General features: G+C 46.4%; 3 protein-coding genes across 10 annotated transcripts in view; 2 read left to right on the top strand and 1 right to left on the bottom strand.

Moving 5' to 3' along the window:
- The window catches only part of Tpst1 (tyrosylprotein sulfotransferase 1), a 90,722-nt gene extending 85,319 nt beyond the window's left edge, over window positions 1-5,403 (top strand). For 2 of the 6 annotated variants that reach the window (XM_010625000.3, XM_010624999.3), the window contains exons 3-5: window positions 1,414-1,464; window positions 2,418-2,467; window positions 4,871-5,402. In XM_010625000.3, the coding sequence (XP_010623302.1) occupies window positions 1,414-1,464; window positions 2,418-2,467; window positions 4,871-5,067 (298 nt within the window). In that variant the 3' untranslated portion in view covers window positions 5,068-5,402. Of the gene's footprint in view, window positions 1-1,413; window positions 1,465-2,417; window positions 2,468-4,870 lie in introns of all 6 variants that reach the window. The other 4 variants (XM_010625001.3, XM_010625003.2, XM_010625002.2 and 1 more) reach the window with 4 other exon arrangements.
- Window positions 5,404-15,300: 9,897 nt separating this feature from the next.
- The window catches only part of LOC104862775 (BTB/POZ domain-containing protein KCTD7), a 95,309-nt gene continuing 89,000 nt past the window's right edge, over window positions 15,301-21,609 (top strand). For all 3 annotated transcript variants that reach the window (XM_010625006.3, XM_010625005.2, XM_010625011.2), the window contains exons 1-2: window positions 15,301-15,584; window positions 17,988-18,157. In XM_010625006.3, the coding sequence (XP_010623308.1) occupies window positions 15,441-15,584; window positions 17,988-18,157 (314 nt within the window). In that variant the 5' untranslated portion in view covers window positions 15,301-15,440. The remainder of the gene's footprint in view (window positions 15,585-17,987; window positions 18,158-21,609) is intronic.
- The window catches only part of LOC104862777 (60S ribosomal protein L27-like), a 4,044-nt gene continuing 617 nt past the window's right edge, over window positions 18,183-21,609 (bottom strand). The window contains exons 2-3 of the mRNA XM_033765012.1: window positions 20,577-21,009; window positions 18,183-18,255 (exon numbers count right to left, since the gene is read on the bottom strand). Coding sequence (XP_033620903.1) covers window positions 18,183-18,255; window positions 20,577-20,989 — 486 coding nt within the window. The 5' untranslated portion in view covers window positions 20,990-21,009. The remainder of the gene's footprint in view (window positions 18,256-20,576; window positions 21,010-21,609) is intronic.

Raw genomic sequence — 21,609 nt, 5'->3', positions numbered from 1 at the left:
AAGAGCATGGTGTGACCTGGAGTCCTGGCCAAGCCAGGCCCTCTCACCCTCTCCGGCCACTCCTGGCGTCCTGACACTCACATTGATGGGCTGACCCTGCTCTGGGGCTTCACACCTTCATGCAGACTTGTAGTCTCTTATTCTTTAGATCTGGGCCCCTCCACCCTCACCATTCTGTGCTGTGGTCTGGTTGTGTTACTGGTAGGATCGCAGCAGTTCGTGTTTTCACTGCTGAGGGCATGGACTGCATTTGTTCACTGAGTCCTTGCTCTGCAGTGCCTCGTATGTGAGGAACCAAGTGTCAATGGAGGGAGGTCTGTTTTGGGAGTCTCTGTTCGGTTCCACTGATGCACTGGTCTGTCCTTGTGCCAAACCTTACTGCCTCACACAGCGATGCAGTTATCTCGCTGTGTGCCTACATGTGTGTGTATGTGGGTGCATAGATTGGTTGCAGCTGTATCATGTTTAGATACCTTGTAGAATAATCCTTCTACTTTGTTCAGAGATTTCCTTGACTATTAGCGTTTCCACGTAACTTTTATAATCAGCTTGAAATTATACCTTCCTTTTAAAAAAATTAGAATTTTGATTGGGAATAATTTAAAGAGGGTGGATATTATTACCGTATTGAATATTCCTATACCTGAAAATGGTTATGTCTCTTTATTCATTTGGGTCCTTAAATTTCTCTCAGTGTTTTATGGTTTGTTATGTAAAAGTTATACATGTATTTTATATTTATTCTTAGGTATTGGATTTTTGATGTTATTACAAATGCTGTTTTTTAAAAATACTTCATAATTACTGCTTGTATATTTTTATATATTAAAATGTTTTTGCTACAATGTTTTTTGAGATTAATGTATGTATCATTTTAAGAGTCACCTTATATTAAAATCGTGTTGGACTGGGGATTTAGCTCAGTGGTTTCAAACTCAAGGATCCAAGTTTGATTCCTGGTACCAAAAAAAAAAAAAAAAAAAAAAAAAATTGTTGTGGTACTAATGGGTCAGTTGAGGAAGGAAACATTTGATTATATCCTGGGCCAAAACCTGGAGAATTCAGAAGGCAGGCAGGAGGCACGGGCCTGAGCTGTGTGCATTCTGAGGTTGTCCCCACAGGCTTTCTCTCTGGGCTGACGCAACCAGAACCAGAATCGGGAGTTTTGGTGCCTTTTCCTTCCTCAGGGAGCCCGAGCCCTCTCTTAGCAGCCTCTCCAGATCACTGGATGGCCTGGGTGGAGCCGATCCAAGATCCCAAGCTCTGTCTGGTGCTGTGCTGTGCTGTGGCCAAGTCTCTTTCACCTCCGCCCCACCGAAGCTGTAACCCAGTGGGTAGCAGGAGTCATGTGTGCCCTCCCTTTCCTCGATGACAGGGCCTGTCCCTGGCTCACACCTGCTTTGTCTCTTCCAGGTCTATAAAGGAGAATTTCAACTCCCTGACTTCCTTAAAGACAAAGCCCAGGTATGCTCACTATTGTACCAGCTTTCTACTCTTGTTGTAAAGAGATTAGCTCTTGCATCAAAGTATTATTTTTAAATAAAAGGAAACTAAAAACAAAAAAAAAATCAAAAGAGAAAAAAAGAAAAGAGATAATGATTGATGCTGGTAGTAGGAAGATCGATGTCTGGTATTTGTTAATTTTAACAGTCATTGAATACCATCTTAATTTCAGTATCTTCTAAAACTAGGAAAATACTTTATTGAGAAGTAAAATTTGTTTGCTAATGAGGTCAGGCTCTAGCCACACCGTACTTCCATGTAAGGAGTGTGTGTTGGCGATTGTGCGTGGCCTCTGATTATCTAATTTGTAATGAAACGTCTAGCCATCCTATGTTCTTACTACACACACATGCCACTTAAACTATTTCTTTTGGAGCCTGGAAGACTGGTGAACATACTGTACACCCAGCCACTGGCCCTCAGGAAGAATGTGAGAGATTGAAGCTTGTCACTTCTAGTCTTTAAAAAATTAGTGGGGTGTGGTGGTGCACGCCTATAATTCCAGCACTTGGGAGGCTGAGGCAGAAGGCTTGCTGTGAGGTTGAGGCCCATCTGTGCTGCATAGTGAGTTTAAGACCAGGCTGAGCTATATAGCAATACTTCATCTCAAAAAAAAAAAGTTAATCCAGGGGCTGGGGTGTTGCTAGCAGCTTATTTTTTGAGGCAGGGTCTTGGTACTCCCTAAGTTGCCTAGGTGAGGCTTAAACTTGTGATCCTTCAGCCTCAGCCTCCCTCAGTGCTGGAATCATAGGTGTGTGCCACCCAACCCAGCCAAATCCTCTATTGTACAACAGTCACAGGCCCAGTTTATTTGGAAGTTGGGAGGCTACAAGCTACTGCTGATGTCCCGGAAGGGGCAGCCGCTTCTCATGCTCACCAGTCTCAGGGCTTTAAACATCTTTTGCTTTTTTCAGCAGACTGAGCAGGTGGAGTAGCAGAGCCTGGAAGGCCTTTCCCACGCAAGGTGAGGTTGGGGACATTGCTGGGTTTCAGGTTTCCCGCCTGGACCCTCTTCAGAGGCAGCATGCGCAGATGGAGCCCAGCTCTGGAGCCAAGGCTGTCTGGTTGCTGTCTGTGTGGCAAACCTGTCACTTAACCTTGGTGTCTCCGCCTCTTTAAAGTAAATAAACTAAACTCTCATCTCGTAGGTTGGAGGTAAGATTACCCGTGGTAATATCTTCAGAGAGCCCAGCACAGATAAGTGTGTAAATAGCAGTAGGTGTTACTTTCATTATGAAGCAGGACTGAAAATTACATAGTAGATCAGCACTAAGGGACCTAGGGACAACCAAGCCCCCTTGCCTGTTGCAAATGAGAACCCTGATGCTGGAGGGAGCAGTTATTTGTCTCAAGGTCCTGTCACAGAGTATGGACACCTAGAGCCAAAGAGCTCTATCTCTTGCCTTCTGGTCAGGGCTATTCCCACCACCCCTCGCTGCTTGTCTGTGCACTAGACTTTTGCACTAATTCGTCTATTTCTGACGAATTGGTTGTTTTCCCAAGTCCACCCTTGCTCATGTTAGCGTCTGGTGATGCCTTACTTTGTACCCTGCATTGTCTCTTTGTGGCAAAGGGCCATGCTTTGTAGCAGCCAGGCTTTCTGAGACCCCTTTCTCCGGCCAGGACACAGCACCTGAGTGACAAAGCTGAGTTTGCACCAAGGTTTCCTGATGTAGCTGCTCACACCCCTCAGATGCTCTTAGAATTCTCTTTTGCTCTGAATAATGTGCTGATACCTTAGATTGTTTGGAACTTGGAAAGCTTTTCTAAAATTCTGATGATTTCTTTTCTCATAGTTTTGCTTGCTTAGTATTTACTTACTGCTTTAAGTGGTCTTTGGAAGAGAAGGGGCTATACTTCTAGTCAATCAAGAAAACCATTTTCACAATTTATTTTTTATACCTATTAGGGAATAGGCTCCAGCCACTCAGCTCCCCCAGGGCTTCCTGGGCTGAGCAGGCTGTGCTTCACTCCAGCCCAGGCCCCTTTCTCTCTCGCTTCCTCCTTGTTCTGATCCTTTCCTTTCCTGCGCTTCGGGAGGCCATCTCGGTGCTCGGAGACTCGCTTGCTCAGGACACACGTTCATCTCCTGACAGGAGTCCTCCCGGCGCTGGCTTGTTCATGCTGCCAGCCGGCGCTGGGTGACACTGTGGACTTCCGGTCCTGCCTGGACTGGTGTGGGCTTCCTTCTTGCACAGCGCCTGGTGTCCCCAGCTGTCCTGCTTGCAGATTCACATGTAAACACAAAGGAGCAGCTCCACACTCTCTGCAAGGGCCAGGAACATACATCGGGTGCCTCTCCTCTCTCCTTTTGTCATTTTGTTCAATTACTTGAAGATGGCAGTGCCAGCAGAAAGCTTTATTTTTACTCTACATAATAACCATGTACCAAGTATATACTGTAAACCAGGCATAAATATGTATAATATTTACATATGACATGACTATGTAATGTGTAATATAGAATGTGTTTATAATTTCATTCAGTTCTCAAAGCATCTGATAAGCGGTATTCTTCCTGTTGTGCTACACAAGGGAACTGAAGTTGAGTGATTGGAATGAGAGATTCTGTGACGTGAATGGATTATAAACATAGCCCATGGACATTTCTGTGTCATGTCAAAGCATGGATGTCCCTGAGCTGATAACAGGTGTCAGAATCACACTGCCTTCTTGGTAAGGAGCACATGCTGGATGCCAGGCGTGCAGATGGGCAATGGCAGTTCTTAGACCCAGGGCGATGTTGCCTATGTAATGTATAGGAAATGTGCCACCCAATACACACACACACACACACACACACACACACACACACATTAAGAAACACTGGTTTCATGGGATACAGCGAGCTGCATGCTGACCCGCAGCAGCCTTTCACCTGGTTCGCTTATGGGGGCCCCTGGGAACCCAGTGCAGGCACAGGAGACCAGGGAGCCTGGAAAGCACCTCAGCAGAGATCCTGTCTTATGGTCTTTTGGACCCCTTGACAGTTGCACAGTCGACGCTATTCTCTAATGCTCCCTTTAAAGAACCTAAGAATCTGCTCTCTCAGTGGTGCAGGGCCAGCCTGGTGACCTCTGCACCCTCAGGACCAGCACCCCTATCTGCTTCAGCTGCAGATGAAAGTTGGATTGCTGAGACACGGGCAGGGCAGCCCTGGCCCTGGCTGCCATTGTGTGTTTCGCATGGAGAAGTCTCTTGCAGGCATCCAAGGCCTCTGGTGCAGCCCTTCCTTCCGTGCAGCTGGGCTCCTCCTGGTTGGTCCACTGCCTGGCTGCCTGGCACCATCTAGGAAGGGGGCACTGGTGGCTCAGGGTGAGCACACAGGGGCTCCGCACCTGTAACGTTTTCCATCTGTTTGCCCTAGGAGAGACGGCTGCCTCTTCAGCAAGAGGGAGTTTCTGGGACCGCTGTTCCCGGCTGAGGGCGGTGGCCGTGTGCACCGTGACCAACTCGCGTCTGTCTCCTGCGTCTGTCACCTGCCAGTGTCTTCATGCTGAGCCCATGTGGCACCCACCTGTGTCCCGGCCTCTGAGGGACCTGCTGCCTGGGGACTTGCTCTGAACCCCACAACCGTAGCACCCTGGGGCACAGCACCCACAGGGGACATGTGCTTTCTCTCAAATTGCTCTCAGCCTCATCTTTCTTTCCCTGGATTCCACACTTTGTTCTTAGGGCAGGGTTTTAAATGGCATTTTCTAAGCAGGATCGGGCAGCTGTGTGCCGGAGTAGGTGGTCCGTATGTGTTCCATTGTTTTGTAGAGCATCTGTGCCTGTTTAAATGTATTGATGTGGATAGTACTGAACCTTAATTATTTAAGTAATTCATCATATTGTTTCTGAAAAAGTGGGGAAAGTACCGTATACATTTACAACTTAATGACTTTTGTATTTTATTTTTCAAAATAAAAGCTTTCAATGTGAAGCATTCTAGTAGTTATGTGTTTTCATTACCAGCTCACTGTTAAACTAATTTTCTCACTGGCTGTGAGGTAGCTGCTCACCTCCAGGCATCAGCGCTCTGAGGGAGGTTTTCTGTCATTTATTTTATTTATTGCCACCCACTTTCAAAACCCCCGTTCTACTTCATGCTGGCCCACTGTGTTTAAGAACAGGAAGTTACTGTCTCCAGCTGACCGACAATAGGAACCCCATTCCTCCTGGCACTGAGTGAGGGATTTTATGTGCCATCCTAGCCCTGAAACCCAGCCTCCTCCACTCACATCCGTGTCCAAAGTGCAGTATTTTCTACGCTCCCACCCCAGCCGGTAACCTAAGGGTCATACTGACTTCACCCTTTCTTCCCTCCTTCCTCTTCACTAAGGATCTTTGCTGCTGCCTTCAGAGTGGTTCCTCAATCCATTTGCTTTGCGTCCCTGTTTCCTCTGCCCCACCCTGCTGTAGGACATCAGCGTCTGTCACCTAGGCTGTGACAGCATAGCCAGGTCCTGGGTCCTGCTCCTTCCTGACCCATTCAACGCCTCCAGGTTCAGTGCCTCCCAGGGCCTCACCATCTCCTGACCTGGCCATTCACTCCTGACCTCAAACTCATTTGGCATGTTTAGCCTCTAGTTATAAAATCCTTAGATCCTAACCGGGTGTGGTGGCATATGCCTTTAATCCCAGCACTCAGGAGGCCAAGGCAGGAGGATCACTGTGAGTTTGAGACTACATAGTGCTACATGGGCTACACAGTGAGATCCAGGTCAGTCTCAACTACATAGTGAGACCCTGTCTCAAACCCCCCACAAAATAAAATTAATCCTGCTGCCAGATCAGCCTTGCATTCAACATCATTGTAAGTCACTCCTTTGCTAAAAGCCTTTGTCTCTAATGCCTCACCGTTGATGTCTAAACTCTTCTGCCCACAGTGTATAGCCCTGCTTCTTCCTCATAACACAGCGCTCTTGGTCCTCTTTCCTTCTGTGCATATTCTGCTTCTTTCAGAACCCATACACCAGTCCTTCCCCCGACATGGGGAATCCCAGCTTCATTAAGGATTCAGCTATCATAAGTGCTATTTACTCATGAAGACTTAGTCATCTGCTCCAACCTCCAAATAGCAGTAAAATCTGCCTCAGCATATTAGATAGATGTCAGATAGATAGATAAAAGCTCCTTTCCTGTGTTAGTCTTATGTGAAGAGGACATATACCACCTAGAGCCTATCAGAAAATAGGGAAAAATCATCTTTAAGTATAATCCTGCCACATGCTAACACCTGTGCCTAAGAAATGCATGAGCTGTGTTTTACGTACTTTCCTTGTGGCTGAGAAAAAATACTAGATGCCCAAAGTAAAAGGAGGAAATGCTTACTTGGCTCAGTTTGTAGTGTGGTGTGGCAGAGAGGAATCGCAGAGGGGAAACAGTTCATGGTGGGCATAAGGCAGCAGGGCAGTAAGCAGCAAGCTACAAGTGACAAGCAGTGACCCTCTTTCTGTCCCTTATATCTTTTCCAGGCTACCCATCCTCAGAGCAGGTAGCACTCATACTCAGGGTGGGACACCCTATGCCAAACCAATCAGTGGACTGATTTAGTAATCACACCCTTGAATCCAGCATCACATACTCTAGATCCAGCCATCTCCAAAAAAGCCCCACCTATGACCACATAAGGCTTTGGGCGGGGACATCTAGACAAGCCATAACAAGTTGTTTCCCCATCCTGCTACCCTGGGGAGTCCAGTGCTGGGGATGGGTGCTTAGAACAGGGCAGAGAACCACTGTACACAATGGTGGACCCAGATGAAACCCTCTGTTCCCAGCTGGCTGGAGAAGTGAACACTCTGTCATCTCCACTCCAGTTGATTTCCTTTTCTTCACAAAGCCTTTTTTTTTTTTTTTTTTTTTTTTTTTTTTGTCTGAGCACATTTATTTTGAGCTTTGAAGAATAGCATTTCTGTTCCAATGGATCACCGTCAGCATTTTGTAAAGATCCCTTTTGTTTGTGAAATGTTAGGATCTAATGCAATCAAATGGAAGTCCTGTTTAGACAGCGCTGGATCCTAACCACTAGACCACCAGAGATGGAATTCCTGTTGAACAGATAAATGATGGCTAGTGTAAAATGTGAGAAGGCTACCAGTCAGGTATAATCCAAGCATTCTGGGAGGCTGAGGCAGGAGGATTGCAAGTTAAACCCAGCCCAGACAACTTAGCAACTTAGTAAGACCCTGTCTCAAAATATGAGAAAAAGGGCTGAGTATGTATCACTCAGTGCAAATGTTCTGGATTCAATCTGCATACAGGGGAGGGAGAGAGACAGAGAGACACAGAGAAAGAAAGGGGCCAGTGTAGAAATGTCCTATGGTTGTCACAGAGCTTTTGTCTCCCTCATAGCCATCGCCCTAGCCCCAAAGGACTCTGGGAAGCCAGGGAAAGGCTGCTGTCCTGCTGTCCTCAGGGCTATAGGAGGAGCTCTGTGGGAGCATCAGCCATGAAGAATTTTAGCAGTTAAGACTGAAACTAACCTTAATAAACATTTAGTTAACCTGTAATCCCAGCACACGGGAGGCTGAGGCAGGAGGATCACTGTGAGTTTGAGACCAGCCTGGGCTACATAGTGAGTTCCAGGTCAATCTCAACTACATAGTGAGACCCTGTCTCAAAAAACAAACAAACAAACAAACAAACAAAAACCATTTAGTTGAGTTAATACGCTTATTGTTCCCCAGAGCTGTTTGTGGTCCAGGCCCAATGCTAACCTCCTTCCCTGTTCAAACTCATGTCAATTTTCCCAACCAGCCTCCTGGTAAGGTACTGTTTCTACCTACATTTGGCAAGATGATAAAGCATTGGTTCAGGGAGGTGAAGCACCTTGTCCAACTTGCCCAGCAAGTAGGTGGTGGTCTGGAGACCAACACAGGCAGCCTGGCTCCAGAGACTTGACTTAGCCATTATTCAACTCCTCAGTGATCATCTTTCTATAAGAATGGAAATGCATGATGAGTGCTGAGTGACAGCTTTTTAAGTACCCTCTTGTGATTTGGTAGGTGACACTCTGAGTGCCCTGAAATGTAGGCAGATCATTGCCCTTGGGACTTTTAGCATCTTGATGACAAATTCAAGAAAAATATACACAAAACTCCTATTTCACATACTACGTAACAAAACCTAAAATATTACTTACCAAAACCTGGTTGGTAGGTCATCCTTAAGAAGTGGGCAAGGCAAAACTCCCATTCAGTGTTGCCTCAAAATCTATTTTTTTTAGGGAGCCACAAATCCTGAGATTAGCTGAGTTTTTCTCAGGCAGTCAGTATTTTCCGGACTGAGTTCACTTCCCTGCTGTTTTGTCACTTTTCAGTCCAGTCACCTGTAGATACTATGTGTCTTTGTAAAAACTAAAGAAGACTCCCTCAGTTATTCTGAATTGGGCAAAAGAGGTCATTGTTATTTCGTTAGGGTTTAAATCCTAACAAAGCAAGTTTATAATTTTGAGTGTTGGAAGCACGCATGTTGTATTTAATACATATTAGAAAAATTAATGACTTTTATGCTCCTTTTGGAGTTTAATATTATTGAAGACCCAAAATTGAGTTATTTTCATGATGAAACCACTTTTTTGGTTATTGTCATGTAGAAATGCCCTCCTGGCCTAGTGGAGAAGGAAAAACCTCAGGTGCCCTCTGTTGGCCAAACACAAAATGACTGCTGGACCTAGGAAAGTTTTAAAGTTGAAAAGTAGGGCAATTTATCGCGGATGTGTTAAAAGCTTCCTCTACAAAAAGTTCTCTGCAGGGGCTGGGGATTTAGCTTAGTGGCTCTCCTGCCTGCCTTGCAAGCACAAGGTCCTGAATTCAATCCTCAGTACCAAAAAGAAAAGGTCCTTTGCAGTATAGTTTATAAAACAAAAACTTGGAAACTTAATAGTAGAAGGATTGGGTTAAATTATGGTACATCCAGTACTCAGCTAGTAAGATGAAGGAGAAAAATACTTAACACAGGGGAATGTTCATTTTACAGTAAGTGAAAATTTGAGGTCACAAAGTTGTTTAGCATGGATCCATTTTTTTTTCAGCTTTAATTGAGTTTATTCGTACATTTTAGGGATACAGTACAGTTACATTCATTGTTAGGATCTTGTACCTCTATATGACAGGTCTTGGTTCTCATTTTTTTCCCCTTCTCCCTGCCCTCCCTTCACCCTCATCCATTTTTATTAGTAAAGGATACATAGAAAAATAAGTAGACTAGCTAATTAGACAACAGAGTATATATATATATATATATATAACATTATATATATATATAATGTTAACTGTGGGAGCTCCCAGTGGTTCTTTCTGATTTCTGTTTTCTAAATGTGCTCGGATTGACATGAATTACTTCTGTTAAAAAATGAAGGTTTTAGAAAAAAGAAACAATTGTGAGATCGAATCTCTCATTTTTCAGATTAAAAAATGTGGCTTTTGAGTAATGCTGTCACTTACCCAAGGTGATATGTTAGGTAGACCTAACTTAACTCTCACTTATTTTCTGATGACTTTCATTAGTTAGCCAACCTTTTTGATGAGAGAAATTAGTGATATTAATAAGCTCAAGACTTATCCATGTTCTTCAAAGTGAATCGTTGCAAACTGAATGGGGAATGAAGCAGAGCATCAGCTCTTAGGACATTCAGATGGAGTTGATTTGGAAACATCATAGTGAGGCTAGGATTTCTTGCTTTCTCTGTTCAGGGCTTTGCAAACTGCGACCAAATCTAGCCGCAACTATTTATTTCTGTCTTATCTGTGGCTGGTTTCCTATAGAGTTGAATAGTTGAGACAGAAACCATGTGGCCTTTCAATCCTGAAAAGATTTAATCATCTTAAACAGTATTTTAATCTGTATCACCTAGGGATCAGGGTTTCACCATGCCTTCGGGTCTCCAGCAATCCAAGAGAGCTCTCCACTGGCAGTGCCAAACCAATGCCAGGACTCCAGAGCTGGAGGCACCAACTGCCAAGTTGGTTTTTTTCCTGGGTGCTTTATCTGCCTTTGAAAGAAATAGGCACCTCCCAACCTCACATCTTAGTTTCTTTTTTATTTTTATGCTTCCAGTACATAATGATTGGATTTATTGTGGGGAGTTGGTACACGTATGTAACACAGCCTAATTCTTTTCTTGTTCCGTACCCATCTCTTCCCCTACCCTGCTCCTTCCAACTGTTGATCCCCTTCTCATTTGCCAAGCTCTATTTCCATTTTTTCCACTCAGTTATTTTTTAAATATTTTTTCCCACTGGACATGGTGGCACATGCCTGTAATCCCAGCATTCACGAGGCTGAGGCAGGAGGAATGCCATGAGTTGGAGGCCTGGGCTATATAGTAAGTTCAGGGCCAGTCTGAACTACAAACCAAGATCCTGTCTCAAAACAAAACAAAACCAACTTTTCTCTTCTCTCCCTCCCCCACCCTCCATTTCTCTCCCCATTTGAAAAAAATCTCCCTACAGTTTCTTAGAGTGTAGAAATAGATGCCTGGTAGTGAAATAGGACAGAAGACATAAAAAGGGAGAAAGGAAATGTCTTAGTTACTTTTCTTGTTGCTGAAACAAAATACTCAACACCCAGAGTTAAAAGAGGAAAGGTTTGTTTTGGCTCACAGTTTGTAGAGATTTCAGTTGATAGCTTGCTCCAAGGTAGGGTGGCATAGCAAAGAAGAAACAGTCCATGGCAGGGTAGACAGGAGGCAGTGAGCAGCTAGTGGCAAAGCAGCAAGCAACAAACAGTGACCCTCTTTTTGTCCCTTATATTCTATCCAGGCTACCTGCCTGCCTTTAGGGTAAGCAGCACTCACACTTGGGACAGGGTCTCACCATGCAGTCCAGGCTGACCTTCAAGTCATGATGATCCTCCTGTCCCAGCCTCCCAGGTACTGGGATTACAGGTATGTGCCACCACATCTAGCCCAAATATTTTTCTTCACTTTCTTTCAGAAAAAGAGGTTCCCCAGGTGAGGTGTAGCTCAGTGAAGCTCAGTGATAAAGCACATGCTTAGCCTGTGCCAGGCTCTGGGTTTGATCTCCAGCACAAGAGGGAGGCAGAAGTGGGTGGTGGTGAAGAGAAAGAAGATGTAACTTAAAGAGCTTTAAGTGGAGAATGACATTCTCTGACACAAAATGTCTAGAGCAGCATGTGACAGATGTTCACAGCAACACTGTCATAGCCTGGCACTGGGAAATAATTATTCATCAACAGTGGCATGAATAGTATGATTCCATTCACTTCAAATCCTAAAACAGCTAAAATCAAACTGCATTGATTGGAGGTAAATGCCTGGGTGGTTAAACTTGCAAAACAAAGAAATGACTGACAGATCCATGAGGACAGAGGTTACCTCTGAGGGGACAGAAGTCAGCTTCATCAGGGAGGAGCCATGGTGGGTATGGCAGCAGGGATGGCCTATTCCTCACCCACTGGTGGTTACATGGGTGTCAGCATCCTGTCTGGGAACTTCCTACTCTACACAGGCAGCTCTGCATTTTTCTGTGCCATTTATCACAACTAAATGGAAGACATGTGTAGACTAACATCCTATTGTGGGGAGGACATTAGAGAGGTCTGTGCAGATTGTTTCATGAGTGATGAGTAATGGATTTTATTGTTATCTGTAATTCTTTGTGTGTCTCAAATATTTAAATCAAAATTTAAAAGAAGATAATTTGAAAAGTGGATGCTTTTCTTTTGAAACTGGAGATTGACACTAGGTCTTCGCAGTCAGCTACTTTTTATTTTTTATTTTGAGACAGGATGTAGAGAAAATTGAAGCCCAAGGTGACTATGCTATGGTTCAGGCTGGGGATGGGAGTTTGATTTCTGGATGAGAAGTCCTAAGCGGAACTGGGGTGATGGCACGTACCTACAAGGTGGGTACTGCCATGTGCCCGCCATTGTGCACTGCTGCTATAAATCTGGACTGTTGCAAGGGCCAAGTGGCTGAGAACAGCTAAGATTGTATGTGTGACAGCTCATTTTGGGGCTGAGGACTGCTGCAAATGTGTGAGCTACATCAAAGGATGAACTACAGCGGAATGGCTGGGCAGACAAGGCGAGCTGAGCTGCCAGGCAGCAGAGATTAAAGGCAGATCAAGATGTCCCCACGACTCTGAGTCTCGTCTTCCGGCTGCCCGTATCTCATATGAACCTCCCCAGCCTGAACTAGTCACAGGATACGGGAGTCTCACTAACTTGTTAAACTGCCCAGGCTGGGCCCATACTCCCAACTCTCCTGCCTCAGCCTGCCAGAGCGCTGAGATTACAAGCAAGCTTGACTGTGCCCAGCTTCTTTCTTTTTGTAATTTCCTTTATTGGTAAAATATTTATTCAATCATTTAAAATTAGGAGAGAAAACTAGAAGCTGAACCAGCACTACCCACATTCAAAAGTTCTTTCTTTTCTCTGGGAAGACATGGCAGAAAACACACTACATGCAATTGTCTGATCTCAGAGCTTGGGCCTATGGGACCACTTGCTTAGCTGATTTATGAAGTAAATCCCAAGGCTCTAAGTGCCTATGTTCTCAGAGAAGGGCTTCATGGCCTGTACCACCCACCCCTGCTCCCAGGGCCCCTGGCCTTTCCCCGAAGCCCCTGGGAGCTGGCCCAGAAGTCCTTCTATGCAGTTTAGGTGGTGGACAGTTGCTGCCAGCAACCCACCAGGGCCTCTCCAGAAAGCCTGCTTCCAACCTTTTCCTAGCCCTTATTCCAGCCTGTTGATCTTGGATTTCCCCACATTGGATAAACAAAACCAAATGGAAACTACATTCCTGACAGGAAATCCTCACTGATAGCATAGGAATTTCCCCCTCCTCCTACATTTTCACCTCTGGGGGCTCCTTTTCCATTTTCTTTACTCATCTTGCTGTAGGATGTTGCCATAGCTGTCTCCCTGATAGCCCCTTCCCCTTAGCTCATACGAGGTTCCTAGGGCTGAGGAGTGTATAAGCAAAGGCAGCTGGTCCAAGTAACTTCATTATTAATGAACCAACCCTGGGTCTGCTCAGATTTTCCTGTTATATAAAATGATAACATCTAAGGGACTGAGGGTTTAAGTAGGGGCTGGGGGTTTAGCTCAGTGACACCATACCTACCTGGCAAGCACAAGGTCCTGAGTTTAATTTCTAAGTACTGAAAAAAAAAAAAAAAGACCAAAATTCTCTTACCTAAACCACTTCTAGTTGGAATTTCTGAAACAGCCTCATTGTCATAAGGATGGAAAGAGGAAAATGTTATATATTTTTTAGTAAGGCTGCAGTATGAAATGGTGGCTAAGACAAGACTTTAATAGGACTTCTTAGGGCAATGCTACATGACGTGTGCTTCTTGGTCCTGCGGACCAAGTGACCCAGGAGTTTGTTGGGGAAGCAAAATACAGAAGAACCAAATCAGGTTCTCTAGGTGTGGGATTGGGAATTCCACTAGGCCTCAGTTTTCTTTTCTGTCAGAATCATATGAGGAACTGGGTGTGAAAATGGTTTGGCAGGGAGAAAGGGCAGGAGGAAGTAAAAAGAATTCAGATATGTTACACATACTAACTCCCGTGAGGAATGTAATCACCATGTGCAGCAAACATGTAGTAATAAACATAAAAATAGAGCATTGTGAAATGCAGATCAGATATTTTTCCCCCCTTGGCTGATAGCCCTGCTATTTGGTTGCCTGGTACACCTGTATATAGCTTATTAATATAAATGTAGAGGCGTTATAGACAGCTTGTCTATGGCTATTAGAAATAGTTCTAGAATGATTTCTCCTAAGGAATTACAGGATACTACATGTTATATACATGTCATAGTTATATACTGCATACCATACACTAATAAAAAATAAGATTAGTATTTTTAGAAAGAACACCATAGGATGATTACCATAAAGCCAGTTTTTCCTAGCCTTTTGGCTATCCCAGGGTTTTTTGGATTTGGTTTGTTCTGGTTTGGTTATATTGTTTTTTTTGTGTGTGTGGTAATAGGGAGTGAAGCCAGGGCCTTTGTACTGAGCTACATCCCTAGGCCCTTTTTCATTTGCGGGGACAGGGTCTCGTTAAGTTGCTAAGTTGCCTAGTGGAGTTCAAACTTATGGTCCTGCCTCACCTCCTAGAGGGCTGAGATTATAGGCATATGCCACCATGCCCGCAGACCAGGTAGGATTTTTTTTTTAAACTAAAGAAATACACCGAAATGTAAAACTTAGAGGAAAAGAATAATAAATCGCCAACAGGGCTCCTGAGTTGTCCTAGCCCCAGACAGGGGCCACCCAGCAGAGCTATGTTGGATTGCCGACCCGGGAGCTTCTTAGGGAAGAGCCCGTCCCCATAAGTGCGGCCGGGGGTCCTGGTGTCCGGGGAGGACCTGTCACCACGGGGAGTCGCTGTCATTATTAATCGAGCTCTGCGGTAGACGCCCTGGCAGCCTCCGCTGGAGGATGCGCTCCTGTTTGAAGATTCCTCTTTCGGATTCGTGCGTGAGTCAAATGGGAAAGTCCTGGAAACCCAGGATGCAGGCGCCCTGGAGGTTGCCAGCCTCTGTCGCTGCGTCGGTGACCTGAGTCCTCCCCCAGCGTATCCTCCAGCGAAGGTTGTCAGGGCGTCTACCCCGGAGTCTTCCTCTCAGCCCCGCCCAACCTGCTCCAAGGAGGCCGAGAACGCAAGCACAACAGCCAGACCACCAATCAGAGAAGGGCAAGACAGCCGGCTCCGCTCCCACTGGCCACTCCGGCGCGGGCCAAATGCGGGGCATCTGTGGCTGGCGGAGCTTCCTGACAATCAGGGCGGAGCCAGAGAGACCTCGGCCAATAGTAGGAGGCGGCCGGGTAAGGCCGCCGGCAGGGCGGGGTTAGAGGTGCTGGTCTGCACTGAGGGAGCCACAGCCCTCCGGCTGCGCACTAGCTCTGGGCTCCTCTCTCCCGCCCGCCCTCTGCCGGCCGAAGCCGCGCCCACCGCCCAGAGCCAGAGGGATGGTGGTAGTCACGGGGCGGGAGCCAGACAGCCGTCGCCAGGACGGTGCCATGTCTAGCTCCGACGCCGAGGACGACTTTCTGGAACCGGCAACCCCGACAGCCACGCAGGCGGGGGACGCGCTGCCGTTGCTGCCCCAGCAGGTACCCGGATGGAAAGGGGGTGAGGGTCCTCCTGTCCTAGCTCCTCTGGGCGCCCAGGGTGCACTTGCCCCCCCCATCGGGGGACACGGACCGCAAGGCGGGTTCACTTCCCCTGGGTGTCCCGACCCTGCAGCCAGAGAAGCGAGGGTGGGGGGACTCGGACCCCCAGAAGAGGAGAGACCAAAAGGAGGCCTTGTCTGGTGGTGCAGCTTTGGGGTAGGGTGCTAGCTTACCATGCACCAGGTCCTGGGTTCCATCCGCAATACAGTACTGAGAGAGACAGACAGAGAGAATGTGTATATATATGAAGATAACTATATAAATATGTAAGTAAATAAATATATAAAAATATATATGGTAGATATCAGAACATATTGAAAGGAAGCCTGGGCTGGGGTGTAGTTTTGTGGTAGGATGCCTGATATGCTTAAGGGGCCCTGGGTTCAATCTCCAGTATTGCAAAAGAAGAAAAAATGCTCAGAACAAAAGGAGGCGTGGATTGCCCAAACCCCACTTTCCTTTTGCCTTGGACAGTAGCAGGGAGCTGTGCACCAACAAGGAGCAGGCTGATTACTAGCTATGACAACCCCGTGGCTTCCACTAGCCAGCTGCAATGCACAACAGCTTCACTAGGCTCACTTAATGGGTGTGACACCATCATGCTCACAAAACGACCTTTAGGAGAGAGCAGGAATGGTAGACACTGCAGTTGGAGGAGACCAGGAGGTGAATGTGATGCCTAGAGAGAAGGGACAGAGTCTCAGTGGTGCGAGGCTGTACAAGGCTCTCGGCAGTGGAGTCGAGTTCGGGTTAGACACCATAAACTACTGACATCATGGGAAGCTTGTGAAAATAAGCAGATTTTCTAATTCTGTAGTTGGGACAAACAGCCAATAGAGACACAGTGGTGCTATGTTTTGTGCCTTGTCATTGGGCAGAAGATATGGTTTGAGCGAAAAGGCACAAACTCCATAGGCTAGGCCAGGCCCCCAGTTCTAGCTGCCTTGTGGCTCACATTGCTCCTGTGAGTTCTAAAACTCCATTCTCAATTACTTTTGTTCCTCTCTGCTTCACTCCTCTCATTCTCTAACATGGAGCGAACACATGGATGATGTGAAATATCCCTGGAAAGACTGAAAGAACTCCCGAAATGTGAAACAGTTTTTGAGTCCTTGGTGTGTACAGGGAATGAGTTTAGAGGACGTGTAGAAAAAGCAGCCTCCATCTATCCCCAGCCCCATCACCTCTGGGTGCGAGAGTGGCCATGTGTACACACAGGGAGTCAGAGTGCCTGGCTGCTTCATTCATTTATTCTGGGAACATTATGTCTTTATCACGAACTGGGTCTCGGGTGAGTTTTATTAATCTATTTGTAGCCTGCTTTATTTTACAAGGAAAATCGGGATAGGGGCTGTCTTTATAAATACACATAGACTTTCACTGGAGCCAGAGATAGAACATTGAATTGATAACAAAATCAGTGGATCTGGAGGAAGTTTGTGGGAAAGTTAGAGAACTGGACTCATTTCTTTCAGATGTAGTTTGCTATAAACCACGAGGAGAGAAAGACATAAAAAAAAAAAAAAAGCCCATGTGTTATGGGGGTAAGGGGGACCAGGATTCCCGGGGCAAACCTTCACCGTCATTTTCCTATCCTCACCTAGAGCTCTCCTGCAGAATCTTAGCTGAATCAGGGCACTGACCTTCTCACTGTGCAGATCAATAGGAGAGGAACAAGTGAGGTGTAGACTATGGGGATTGGGTGTCCAGAGCCGTTCAGCAAGCGGCTCATCTGGCTTCCCCTGCCCTTGGGAAGCGTGGGGACTGAGATGGTGGGCTGGCAGCAGGTGTTGTCACCAGTGTGGGGTGCAAGGTGCTGTACAGGAGGGAAGTTTGGCATATGTGCGGACACAGGGTGTAGTTAAGACAGAGGGGACAGTGGAGCTGAATGGTCACAGAGGAGGGGACCTTGAATGGAAGCTTCTCCAGCCACTGGATGCTGTTCGGCCATATGGAGCCTTGGTGTGGATCAGGAGGGCCACATGACTGGATTGGTGCCTTGCTCACCACCTACACCCCAGACGGACAGACTCACTTACCAGATGGACGCCGGGAAAGTGAAAGAGCATTTTGGACAAAGGAGACGTGAACAAGGACTTAACATTGATAAGCCTGGGAAGTAGAAGGAGGATGGGAAGGCTTAGATGGCAGGATTGGCATGGGGAGGTCTGACCTAAGAGCTGTCGGGTACAATGAGCAGGACATGGCCGTTGATGAGCATAGCGGACAGGGAAGAGGAAGGAAAGCATCCAGCTGGCTCTCTGGGCTTGGGGCTGACCAGGCCCGAGCAGCCCTGTGCTTATTCCTCCCTCTGGCCTGAGCACCCTGTGGTTCCCTTCTCAGTTTCCCGAGGTTGTGCCCCTCAACATTGGAGGTGCTCACTTCACCACCCGCCTGTCCACACTGCGGCGCTACGAGGACACCATGCTGGCGGCCATGTTCAGCGGGCGACATTACATCCCCACCGACGCCGAGGGCCGCTACTTCATCGACCGGGATGGCACGCACTTCGGGTATGTCGCCTCCCTGCATACAGTGTCACTCACTGTTCTTGTCCTGGCAAGTGAGTAGCCTGGGCTTGGGTCTGAGACTCTGGCATTGTCCAGAGTACCTGCAGTAGAAAGGACAGAACAGAACAATGGAATTTAGTAAATGTCCCCTTAGTTGCTTTGCCAGAAGAGACAGACAACTAGAGATGGGGCAATGAAATTTCTATCCTGTGCAGATGAAGACCTGAGAAGTAGCCAAACGCAGAGAGGAACAGCTGTGATCACCCTAGAGGTAGGAAGTCTGAAAAGATTTCCTGGAGAAGACCTTCCATGTCCATGCAGAGAACAGTGAGCCTGCTGTGCAGCAGTGATTCCCATACTTCCATAGCTGATAACAAAACAGCCTGGTGTGGTAGTGCATACCAGTAATCCCAGCATTCTTGGAGGCTGAGGCAGGAGGATCCCAAGTTTGAGCCCTGCCTGAGCAGCTTAGTGAGACCCTACCTCAAAAACAGCAAAAGATGAAAAAGGCTGGGGATGTAGTTTAGCAATAGAGTATCCCAGTACTGCAGGTTGGATCCTAGTACTGCAAAAAAGAAACAAAAAGAAAGTTGAAAGGCTGACATAGGCTTGCTGTCCCTTATTTTGACAAGATAATTATTTTAAAAGCATAAAAAACTTTCTATTCTTAGTGTAATTTAGACACTTAAAAAGATAACTTCAAAAAAAAAAAGATAGCCCTTTCTAGTAAGAGGCTTCTGACAACCTTATACATAAATGGGTTAACGATTTTGTGTCTCAGTTGCCTTGCTTGTGGTGTGAGAAACCCTTCCAGCTGCCTTGTGGGCCAGTCAGGATTAAAGAGCCCCGGTGAGTCCTGGCCAGGTGTTTGAGAGCTTGCTCCATAAGGCTGAGCCAGCCCTGCACCTTGGACCAGGTGGCTGGGACGAAGGGCCCTCCACCTACTTGTCTCGGTGCTGACCCTGCAGGATCTTACACATGGGCTGGAGTGTTTCTACCCTCTGGCCGGATCTTTTGCTCTGAAGCATCCAGATTTCCCCAGTGGGCTATCAGCTGCCTTGATGCTAAGAAAAACAGTGTCATACCACTTCTGGAACTATAAAAAGATTTTGTTTACAGGCTTTTTGCGGGAGAAAAGTGCTGGCCCCAGCTGGCGGCTCCCATAGCACTCAGAGCTGGTCCTTGCCTCGGGCTTTTGTTTTTCAGAGCCCACAAAGGTTTGCTGAGATCCCAGAGGACGCCCAGCAGAAGAGGGTGTGGGGAGAGGGAGCAGGACTGGACTGTGCGCTAACGTGCACAGCACAGCCGGCCACGCTGGCAAGTGGCAGAAATCAAGGCACAGTGGCTGCCAGTCCTGCTGGGCTGCTGGACCCCAGTGGGTGGTGATTCAGCCTCAGCAGATGCAGATGGCAGGAAGCTCACGCAGGAAGCCAGGGCATTTGGAGCAGTACGTTTCCCTCTATCACAGCTTGTGTACTGCAGCACCCACCCTGTGGGCCTCCATCTACAGGGCCCTTGTGATCCGCACCCTGCCCGCTTCTGCTGAAGTCTGGACCTTTTCACTTTGGGCCTAGAGCCAGTGGTGTCTTGACCTGAGCCTCTGCCTGGGGCTGTTTCAGTGAGGTGTTGCTGAGCCTCACAGGTCCCCATGTATCCCCTGGAAGCAAAGAGCACCCACCCCTTTACGTCACTAGGAGGATCCATGGGCTGTTGCATGAGTGGCAGCTGATACATACTAATATTCAGTGTCAGCTGGGGTTGTATTAGGGTTACAGACTGTGGAGGTGATGGCTTGATCTCGGGGTGTACTTACTCTCCACTAGTGCCAGAGAGGAATCTAATTACTGTTAGCACTGACTAGGCAATCTGAAAAGAGAGCTAGGAACTGAACTTTTATTCTAGGAACATATGCAGTGTGATAAAAAAATAAAAAATGTGAATATTAATTTTTTAAAAAATTTAGTACAGCAAAAGACACATTGCCATTAAATACCCCTTGCTTCAAACACACTTATCTTGACACTTTCTGAAGCAAGTCTGAAGTTTTCTTTTGCATCTAATTGTGCTGCCCTGGCTGCCTCGATGTCCAGAATTGATTCAGAATTTTTAACCTTTCATGGTCATTTTGACTTTGGGGAAGAGCTGGAAGTCACATGGTGCCAGGTCTGGTAAATAAGGAGGATGAGGACATACCATAATGTTTTATTTGACAGAAGTCGCTGTTTGACCCTCATTTGATCCGCAATGTGTGATCAAAACATACAGTGAATGTTTAAATTGAAAAATTTCTGACAGTAGAAGATGCATTGATACTGAAGTGCTTACTCCCCCTGGCTTTGAACACTTCTGTCGTTCTTGGTATTGTGTCTTTTATTGTAATAAGTTTTGTTTGTTTTTTTTTAATGATGGGAACAAAAAACACCTAAAACCAAAGCTCTGGAAAAACCACTTGTTCTTGCCTGTCTTGTACCTCTCCTCGAACTTGACCATGGCCTCCCGGTGGGCCTTGCAACTTAGGACTGGGTCTCTGAAGACATCCTTGTTGACCAGAGTCTTGTCCAAGGGGATGTCCACAGAGTACCGTGTGGGCATCAGTTGATTGTAGTTATAAACCTTCACGAAAGACTTGATCTTTGACCTCTTGGCAATTTTCTTCTTGCCCCTGGTGGCTGTCACTTTGTGGGGATAGCGGTCAATCCTGTCCACCAGGGAGTGGCTGTTGGGGTGGTTGGAGGTGCTGTCGACTTCAGTGTTCTTCACGATGACAGCTTTGCGTTCGGAGTAGTATCCATCCAGCACCAGCACCACTTTCCCAGGTTTCACAAACTTGCCCATTTGGACAGCACCAAGCTGGGCTTACAGCAGAAAAGAAAGAAGCTGTAATAAGTTTTTAATTTAAACCTTAGCTGTATCTTTCAATAATACATTGTATGGGATTCTCTTCACTCCTGCAACCATTTGGTTCAGACTTTAGGATTAGGCATTTTGTCTTCTCCACATAGGTACCGAGTAATACTAAGAGCAAGAATGCGGAACAGCTAGAACTCTTGTATGTTACTGGTGGGAATGTAGAATGTTGCAACCACTTCTTTAAACATGCACTGAATTCTACTCCTGACATCTTCCTGAGAATGGGTGCTGAGATTCGCCAAAGAATTTTTTTTTTCTGCTTTGGTACTGGAGATTGAACTCAGGACCTTGTGCTTGCAAAGAAGGCACGGTGCCACTGAGCTAAGTCCCCAGCCTTTTTCTTTTTGAGACAGGGTCTCCCTCTGTAGTTCAGGCTGGCCATGAAGTCACTATGTGTGAGGGATTTATTCTGCCTCACCCTCCTGAGTGCTAGGATTGCAGGTGTGTGTCACCACACCCAACTTCATTTAAAATTTTTAGACAGAGTCTTTCCAAGTTTCCCAGGCTGGGTTTAAACTTTTTTTTTTTTTTTTTTTTTTTTTTTT

Source organism: Fukomys damarensis, unplaced genomic scaffold (genome assembly GCF_012274545.1).
Source record: "Fukomys damarensis isolate Sample0158 unplaced genomic scaffold, DMR_v1.0_HiC HiC_scaffold_17, whole genome shotgun sequence".
NCBI lineage: Eukaryota > Metazoa > Chordata > Mammalia > Rodentia > Bathyergidae > Fukomys > Fukomys damarensis.
Note: the sequence above shows the minus strand (reverse complement) of the source record. Positions and strands in the feature narration are given on the sequence as shown.